Below are 9,900 nucleotides of genomic sequence, written 5' to 3' on the forward strand. Positions count from 1 at the left end.
CAGTGACACACCTCCCAGGATCCAAGAGATGAATGAAAACCGGAAAACATCATCTGATGAAAAGTGTGCTTTGTGGCAATGGGTGAGTAACACCCTCAGCGATTCACCCTTTTTGATGATTTATTGGCGTGAAAGCTTAAAATCCCTTCATTTGGCTTCAATCAACGGAATTCCACTGTGTTTATCCATTTGGCCATGAAGACTCCATCACAATGTTTCTTTTTTACAAATATGCAAGTGACTTAGCAACTCCAGGGGCTTGAGATTTCTGTTCTCATTAAAATGAAGCACTGTCCTCCCACCATTAGTCCAGTGGAAAGGGTAACCGCTATGGGAGGCACACACATGCAAACATGCTGAAGGAAAAGGAAAGCTGCCACATATGCATCTAGACACACGGGTTATGTGTGCCTGAGTTTCTATCATGGACTCAACTGTAGCCACTTAAGCTACAGGCCATGTGCATGCAAACATACTCACAAACGGACACAGGCACGCGCACACACACACACACAAACCACCTAGCAAGGCTATATTACCATGGGCCTGTAGATAGCAGTACGAATGACCCTTGACCCCAGATTTTCCTATAGGCATGTGCCTCAAAAATCAACTAGTTGAAGAATAAATTCCTCTTACTCATATTCTGTGCACGCACCCATCCTAAAAATGGGTTATTATTGAATGAGGAAATTGCAGTAGCGTATGCCTCAAGCAGTGAAGAACATGAATATATTACTAATGATACATAATGTGTGTAATCGACTTCTAATGTAATTATTCCATACCACTGCCGGTGGCAAATAAGGTCAAACAAATATTACCAAACTGTGACTTGGCAGCCACAGTATTAAGCACAAATTTGCTGCGAACAAGGACATCAGCTATTTGAAGATTGGCTAACAGCCACACTAGGCTTGCTCAATATAAATAATTCCTAAGATGAAAACACAGCTAAAATCTTTTACATCGAGAAATAAATTGTAATATGTATGTTTTAGGATTCATTATCGTGACTCACTTTATGGGAAAAAAAACATAATAGGACCATTTATTTTCCTGGTGGGGCACTCAAGGCAACATTCAAGCCGGGCTTTCAGTTTCCTGAAAAACTTAATTAATGGGTCCTTCAGATGTGTAGGGATTTGATTATTAATATGACAATTTATGAACAATTGATTGTGTTGAACAGTTGCTTTCAATAGGTTTGTATTCAAAATAAATGTAAAACTTAAATACACATTCTATATTTGCTTTCCAGTCAATTGCGCCTCCATGCCTGAGTCACTTATTATTGCTTGGTTTAGGGATAAATAATAATTTGTGCATTGTGTGTGTGTGCTTGTGCGCGTGTGTGTGAGTGTGGGTGTGCTTGTGCGCGTGAGCCTGTCTTACCTTGCTGTCCACGACGAGGTTCCGGATGCAGCCGCTGAAGTGTTTGTGCTGGAGCTGGGGGTACACGTATGGGACCTCCTCGTTCACACCCCCTAACTGGAGCACTTGGCTCATGTTCAGGTGTCTGTGGTGCACACACACACACGCACGCACGCACGCACGCACGCACGCACGCACGCACGCACGCACGCACGCACTCACGCACACACACACACACACACACACACACACACACACACACACACACACACACGCGCACAGAGTTAACACAGGAACATTTACGGAAGTATTTCCTTGAATGTGTTGACAGTGTGTTGTTTTTTTATGGACATTTCACATATGTATGTGTTTCTTTGTGTGAGTGAGTGAGTGAGTGATAGGTGAGTGAGTGAGTGAGTGAGTGAGTGAGTGAGTAAGAAAGTGAGTCGGTGGGTGAGTGAGTGAGCGGTTGAGCGGGTGGGTGGGTGGATGTGTCTGTCTGTGTGTGTGTTTGTGCGTGTGTATGTGTGTGTGTGTGTGTGTGTGTGTGTGTGTGTGTGTGTGTGTGTGTGTGTGTGTGTGTGTGTGTCTCAAACCACATACCGGTCTGTGTTTGGAGTGACACCCGTTACTTCACAGGAAGAGTGGTCATCGGTGGTCAGCCAACTGCCAAGCCCCTCCATCTCCATCACTGTCGCTCCTGCACACCGATCCAGTGTGAACCGTACCTCCTGAAGCATATGGCACACACACAAAAAAATCACATCATGAAGAAACTTTTGCATTTAAAACACTATATTGTGTAGTGTTGCTTATATGGTAATGTCTGTGTGTGTGTGTGTGTGTGTGTGTGTGTGGGGGTGTGTGTGTGTGTGTCTGTGTTTGTGTATGTGTGTGTGTGTTGGTGGGTGATACGTGCATGGTTATTTTGGGCCGTCCTCAACTTCAACTCTCTTTCCTAATTAGCGCTATTTTGAAACGTTCACAGTCTATATTTGCGGTTAAGACACGATGCTTGTGTAAACATTTCACAGTTTGTACTCTAAATGTGATGACACTGGGAATCCTACCATAGTATTAATACACGATACACATTCAAACAAATGAAATAAAAATATTGTTAGAATAATGTTTGCTAGAGTGGGCAGTTGTGCACGAAGGTTGTAATTTAGTCGTTATAGTTATAGATTTGTTTTTTTTTTATCAACGATGATGTATTGTTCACACGGGACATGCAATTGTATTCAAAGGCGTAGTTCAGTTGACACTTTTTCTAATGTGTGACTTATTCCATCATGTAGAAAAATATATATTAATAATAAATGTATATTGATATAAGTGCAAATGAATTTCATGATTCAGAAAAATATGGACGGGCTGTCCAAATGGTGACGAACAACACATGAGCGGGAGATAGCACACTCGTATCGTGTGGATGTTTTTAGCGGGGAGACCTTGGAGGTAAATGTTGGAGGCCTGCTTATAGCGATTGTAACCTTGCGATAGCCAGAGCCACGATAGATAGAGTGGTTTCATGCCTACGTGTTTGTGATCATCTGATTGGGTGGTTGAAGGGGACGGCATCGAAATGCGAATGTAGGAACAGAGGACAACTGCGCTCGAGTGTTGCTGGGATTACATTGGGACCGTCCTCTGGCGGTGGTCTTGGAGATATCAGAGGTGGAATTATCGTGCAAAGAAAACTTGTCGCTGAAAGGGAAGGTTGTTGGAAGAGTTTGATGGTTTTTTGGTTCTCCCGGTGTTGCAGTACATTGTTATACGTTTAATTAAATGAAGTGAAGATGTAACCAGATAAGAGGAAGATTTGAGTTGGTTATAAGCGGTTAAATATTACAATTTTTTGTTACGCTTTATTCATGTGGATTTAGACAAGGAGGTACAGGAGAGAGAGGGGAGCACATGCAGTAAGAACCACATTGCTGCGGTAAGGACTGAGCCTTAACGGTCACCCCGCATTAGTTAATTTTTGACATGGTATGATGAGCATGTTCATCATCGACATTAATACGACGGAATGGCCTGCGTTTACATACTTTGAACACAGCATCAAACATATTGTGGCGACTCTTACGGGGTGTACACCTAGGGTGTAGTTGTGTGTTGTGCAGTGTTTACTTGTTGTGTGTAGTGTTGCTGCCACCGTTACCGAGAATTACATGTATGTTGGTCGGGTGTGCTGTGCGCTCTGTGTTGTGTGTTCGGTGTTTAAATAAAGGCAACTCTCGGAGTCGTGCGGTGTATGAGGCACGAGAGTTGCGTAACCGCTTGACCTGGGCTCCCGTCTCGTCCTTCCCGCGCTGCTCGCCACAATATCATACATGGGTAAACAATGAAATCAATAAACCACACGTGTGTACAAGGGATTCATACGTTGTATGTGTTGCTCAAAGCTCAATACACAGCATAGTGCAACAATTTAGCAGAGGGGTAGGTTTATGAAAATAATCATTCATCACTCCAGCTCATTAATTTAAGCGTTTCAAACATATTACTTTCCTCAGGGTCGATAACTCCATAGAGCCTATAGTGTATACCCCCTGCCTTCAGTAAGTGCAGAGAATGAAATAGGTGTCTCTGTGAATCTAGTCCCCACAGTTAGCTCATTACTTTGGCCTTTGAGATGCTAGACTCACTCTCTGCGTTGAGGTCATTGTTATGGCTTTAATGTGATGGCAGCATCCAGCTAGCTCTAGACACATCTTCACATGTTTTTGTCTTCATTCTTGATGTCATGTGTTGGATTAAATTAGTAGTAGTTCAGTTCTGTGCAGTGGTGTGTGCATAAACTGTAGTACTGTTGCACTTGCCTTGCATGTTTTTATTACATAAAGGCCTTTCTATAGCTGTATGGGTTCATGAGTCAGGTGAATGAGTTTCTGCCTCGTCTAGGCAGGGGTATAGCTTTGTTTATTCTGATATAACATCACTGTTTTGTGTAATTCACGATGTAATCCACTTTACTTCATGATTGTTGAATGGCCAACACAGTGTGGCCTACTGAATTTGTATGCTCCAATAAATGCTGCACTACAGCTGGAACCTCACTGTACAACAGGCTCTGATAATATGTTCAATGCCGGTGCGTCTGGCTGTGAACAAAATAGAACAATTAAAAAGGAGAGAGAATGTAAAATAAATCAAAAGCCAATTATGTATTTTTCCCTCAAAGCTCTTTGAACTTCTTAAATTTGGCAATGAAATAATTAGCAGATTCTTAATGTTTCAGGGATGTATCAAAATGTGTTATCGTTCCCCCCATCACAAACTCTGGTGTACATTTCCGTGCCTTTATCGCGATGCAATCCACTTAACTGCTGTTATTTATTTCTAAGGAAACTTTGCTTTGTGGCTATCAGGGATAAACTTGTTATGATGAGTCTGGACAAGAAGTCACTCAAAGTTTCAAGTTTGATGCTTTATTATCTGCAGGCTCTTGGGTTTTAACCACGACAGTGACAGGTGCGACATGATTGCTTTATTTATGTATATATTCAGTGAATATTTCAAATGTTTCCGTGGATACATCTGGGCTGTTTATTTCAGCTGCTGACAACTTTATACCAGAAACACATACACACACACACACACACACACACACACACACACACACACACCCCCACACACACACACACACGTGCACACACAAATACACAGACACATGCACGCACACATGCATACACACACACACACACACACACACACTAACAAACACACAAACACACATACACATACACATATGCCTCAAGCAATAATGGAGAATCCATGGAGAGAGGTTTTTTTTGCCATCTGTAGCTGGCAGCTCAGCTCCCTTCCTGACCTTATCTCTGCATCTTGAATGCCCCAAGCATCGTTTTTTTGGGTTTGTTTTCATAAGAGCGGGATTTTGCGTTGAGTAAAGCACTTTATTCCTTTGCTATTTTCTCTTTTATACCCCAAATATCATTGGAGTCTTACAAAAGTCCTAAGTGTGCTCCTCTGCTGGCAATTCTATTTGAAAAAACAGGGTTAGAGTTGTTAGGCTTCCACATATAAGGGCAGCGTGTCTTCCTTGTAGCTTACTGTAGTGTGGATAGTGGGGAAAAAGCAACCCGAGTAGAAATTTCGCTATCACCACCATCATCATCATCACAACCTCCATCCTCACAACCACCATAACAGCCACCACCATCCCCTCAACCGCCACCAGCACCACCATTATCACCACCTCTACCATCACCAGCACCAAATCCACCACCGTCATCGCCTCCACCACAACCATCGCCCCTGCCACCAACACCACCATCATCGGCTCTACCGCAAACACCATCACCACCACCAACAACAACATCATTGCCACCATCAGCTACCCACTATCATCATTGTCACCTCCACCACCGTCGACCACACCATCGCCTCCACCAACATCATCCCCTCCACCACCTCCAGCACTTCCATCACAACCATCATCACCACCAACACCACCCCCACCACAACCATCATCATCACAAAAATCCTCATCTCCTCACCACAGCTACCCCCAAGTATGTTAGTAACAGTGAGAAAGAAACTCACCTGTTCAGAGATCACCTCGACTCTGCATAGAAACCAATGCACAGCCACCATTGAATGTTGTACATCCTGGCACTTGTACATTGCACTTATTCAAGGTACTTAATTGTGTAGCATCTACAGTAGATGCTATCATTGCTTTACACAGGGAATGGGTTAGCCTAGCGATTGTAATACTTGCACTTGGTTCTATGAACATCTTTACTGTACCGACAGCGATACATTGTTTCACTTCTTATGACAAATGTACTTATTGTAACAAATGCACTTATTGTAAGTCGCTTTGGATAAAAGCGTCTGCTAAATGCCCTAAATGTAAATGTAAATGAAAGAGGCATAGATTACATAGATTACTATTGCTATGAACAAATAAGACCTATTACAATGGTTAAAACAAAAACGAAAGGGTTTGGGTTCAATTCCTGTTTAACATGCCTTCTGAATGCAAATTCAGAAGCTCTTTATTCTCAGAGCAATGAATCAGATTAAATTACTACCCTTACACTTGCATTACATAGTAAGTATTTGGATTCAGATTCAGCACATTGGCATTTCAGTTAGTGTTACTATGAATTTAATAATTTACCCAAGTGCTCATGAGCAATGTGGACTATCACAGGGGTCAATGCCATTGTATGCTGATGAACGGCATTAAAAAAATGCTAGAGAGTTCCTCTGTAAGGAGTTTTTTTTACTTTGATTACATGGCTGTTGCCTGAACTGATTGTATGTTAATCTTTATTTGATTGTAATGGATTTTAAATCGTGGGCAAATTGTTTGCAGGGATGCTGTCAAAGCGTCAAATCGGATCCTTGACTTGTTTCATGCGTGCGACTAGGGATTTATCAAGCAGAATTGCACATATCTTTTCTTTGTGCTTATTCTTCCGTCTTATAATGGCAAGCAAGTTACTCTTTCGTCCTGGTGGCTCACCATGAAAGATTACACTGTCACTGCCTCCCTTCCTCACTCCCCTACAGCCACCCTCAAACACATTTCATATTTCACCGAGATGGAATCAGTCACACCTTTGGACAAATGTCAACTGACCTACACTTTGAATTTAATTGCATGACCTATGTGAACAATGCATCATTGTTGATAAAACCAAATCCACACCTATAGCAACTAAATATCAACGATCAGTGAAAGCTGATAAACAACTTCATTAAAAAGCCCAAACTAAAAAAAGACGTTGGGCAGTAGCAAGTGAAAATAAACCAAAAAGTATAAATGCATTATGTATGTGGGCCTATGTTAATGTACTAGTTTCCACCTGTATCGCAGGTGTTGATGCCTTTGTGTGATTGTGCATGTACATACACGTGTGTGTGAGTCTGCATGTCCATGTGTGTGATTAGCCAAGCCTCCCACCTTGCTGTTGCTGTGGACATCCAAACGGTGCCACCTCCGGTCTGCCACATTCACGTTGCCTGGCAACTGGAGCACCAACGTGCCAGAGCCATGGTTGATCTTCAGGGTTGGGGTGCCATCTATTAACTCTGAACATGGATGGATAGAGACAGAGACAGAGAGAGAGAGAAAGAGAGAGAGAGAGAGAGAGAGAGAGAGAGAGAGAGAGAGAGAGAGAGAGAGAGAGAGAGAGAGAGAGAGAGCACCATAACACATCATGTTTAGACTGTGGGTGGGTGAAATGCACTGTGCTGTCTGACCCTTGACTTCCTCTAATGACAAACTGTCTCTTAATTAAGATCACTCAATCTAGCGAATGGTACAATGCGTTTGGTATTTCTTTCTTTCTCCAGGCAAACAATAAACAAGAAAAACAGGTTATTATTAAATTTTCAGACTTATTCAAATGGGAAATTAAAAGCTAATGAAGCGGTTAAGACAGCCTTTGTCGGGCACCGTTTGCAATCCATCCTGGGATATAATGTCTACCAACACTGACATAACAATTCATCATCGATGGCAGCATGCAAGCTCAACCTAGACTAATCTACAAACCATTGTTAGATCAAGATCCAGCCTGTAATGCATAAACATATACAGTTGTGTTTATGAATTACATTCAAATTTTCAATCGCAATATATAATTGGTACAACCAAGGATTCCTGAGAATCCCAAATGGAAGGTAATGATTTTTGTGGAAGGCCAATTACCTAAATAGTCTCTGAGAAGATATGATTTATGGTTGTCATAAATACATGAAGAAACATGCCGTTGTATAAAATGCATTACATTATGAAATAACCACAGGCAAGAATGTTTTTCTCCTGCTTACAAGGAACCAGCAGGTAGATACTTAACTTTGGCAAGACATGGCACACTCACACGGACATAGATTAAAGAAAACATTTGTTATATAAGTTATTTTTCATCTTGAATTCAAACATTAGCCAATTTGAAATAATAAGCTTTGGCTCAGAGAGTTCAAGGGAAGAGGCGGGATGTGTTATCCCCATGGTTGTATGCTAGTACAGTTGTTGTGTGTGGGCTTTAAAATGGTTTATGCATGGAAATTGCATTGAATGAAAGATACAATTTTGCACGTTGAGCACACAGTTGTGTGACTCGTTTATTTCGTTAGAGAAAACAGGAATCCAAAACGTGCTGCAAGTGAACATATCCCGCATCGGGCTCCGCGTCATGAGATGCTCGTAATCCTTAAAGGGACAGCGATCCCTGAAACACCGAGACAGTAAACGACATGCCTAACACAGTGCAAAGAACAACACATAGCAAAATACTGTAGGTGAATTATGTTACACTCACTACATATGTTGTATATAAAATGTGCCACAGAGAAGCTTAACCCTTTCTCTTACGCCGTCATCTACGTCGACCACAACTGCCCAGACAGAGCTTGACACATCATCACACACACCTTGCTGTCAGTGTCCCTTCATCGTGACGTTAAACTGCATCTGAGAAGTCATCGCAACTTCAGGATCAGAACCTGACTTGAGGTCGTAGCAAGGAAAAACAGGAATGTACGCCGTGTTCCCTGAAATTACGGTCTTATTTTATTAACCATGCTGACGATCAAATAAGATGTTCCCATGTCAAAACAAAATGCTAATAATTCCCACAATAATAATGGGTATCCACAGATACACTGTGAATGCCTAAGAACAGGACATGGTTAAATTCACATTAATTCCATTTTCTGACAGGATTGAGATTGATATTCAAGTAAAAAACTATAAAACAAAAGGATCACAGCACCGATCCAATGTTCTCTGCCCTTAAACCACTCATCTCTAAAGCACTATCGAACTGATGGCGTACAGGAAATTGGGAGGTTGGGTTCCAACCAGGGCATTTACTATGTTTTTATTTTACTTTGAACACTGAAGGAAATCAGACTTGTAAAGCCCTGCCATGTCATTTGACGCATGCCAAATCTGATGGGTTGGATGTCTCAGCTCAGAGCGCACATTGAGAATCCAAAGTCAAAATATCACACGCAGTCGTACGACGGTTGTCATCGAGCTTACGAGTTTGGAGAGCTTCTAGATGAGTTCGCCAAGCATTGAGTTCTACCTCGGCTAACTCTTCAAAACCAGCCTTTGTCTGATGCTGTCTGAGCTGCAGTCATCAGTCTCCAAACTGTTCACCTTGTCTCACACTATCACACTTGGAATCCTCTCATCTCTCTGCCATGGCTTTGGTTCATTGGCATTTATGTGTGGTAATGCAATATTTTGTATCACCTTATTTATTGGCTATTATCGACGATTGCATGAAAGGCTTTATAGGGGTACTAAGCAGAGGTATGTACCCATAAATGCACTTTTGCAAAGGGAAGAGACTTTCTCCGTCTATCTCTTCCTGCCCCCCATCCTCCTCCCGCTCTCTGTCCATCTCTCCCTCCTTCTTTCTCTCACCAGGTGCAGGTGCCAGGGAGTGGGCTACAGACAGGAGCTCGGTAGGCCAGATTGACATGACATTTTCCCCAGAGATGGATGCAAGGTGTCGGGGTCTGTGTGAG

The 9,900-nt window shown here is 42.2% G+C and overlaps 1 protein-coding gene across 1 annotated transcript in view; it reads right to left on the reverse strand.

The window, feature by feature from the left end:
- The window catches only part of LOC307076124 (neural-cadherin), a gene marked incomplete at its 5' end in the record, with an annotated part of 231,844 nt that overhangs the window by 35,437 nt on the left and 186,507 nt on the right, over positions 1 to 9,900 (reverse strand). Inside the window, 3 exons of the mRNA XM_079737008.1 lie at positions 1,396 to 1,519; positions 1,978 to 2,105; positions 7,319 to 7,446. Of these exons, the coding sequence (XP_079593134.1) occupies positions 1,396 to 1,519; positions 1,978 to 2,105; positions 7,319 to 7,446 (380 nt within the window). The remainder of the gene's footprint in view (positions 1 to 1,395; positions 1,520 to 1,977; positions 2,106 to 7,318; positions 7,447 to 9,900) is intronic.

This window comes from Pollachius pollachius (assembly GCF_949987615.1).
Source record: "Pollachius pollachius genome assembly, chromosome: 5".
Lineage (NCBI taxonomy): Eukaryota > Metazoa > Chordata > Actinopteri > Gadiformes > Gadidae > Pollachius > Pollachius pollachius.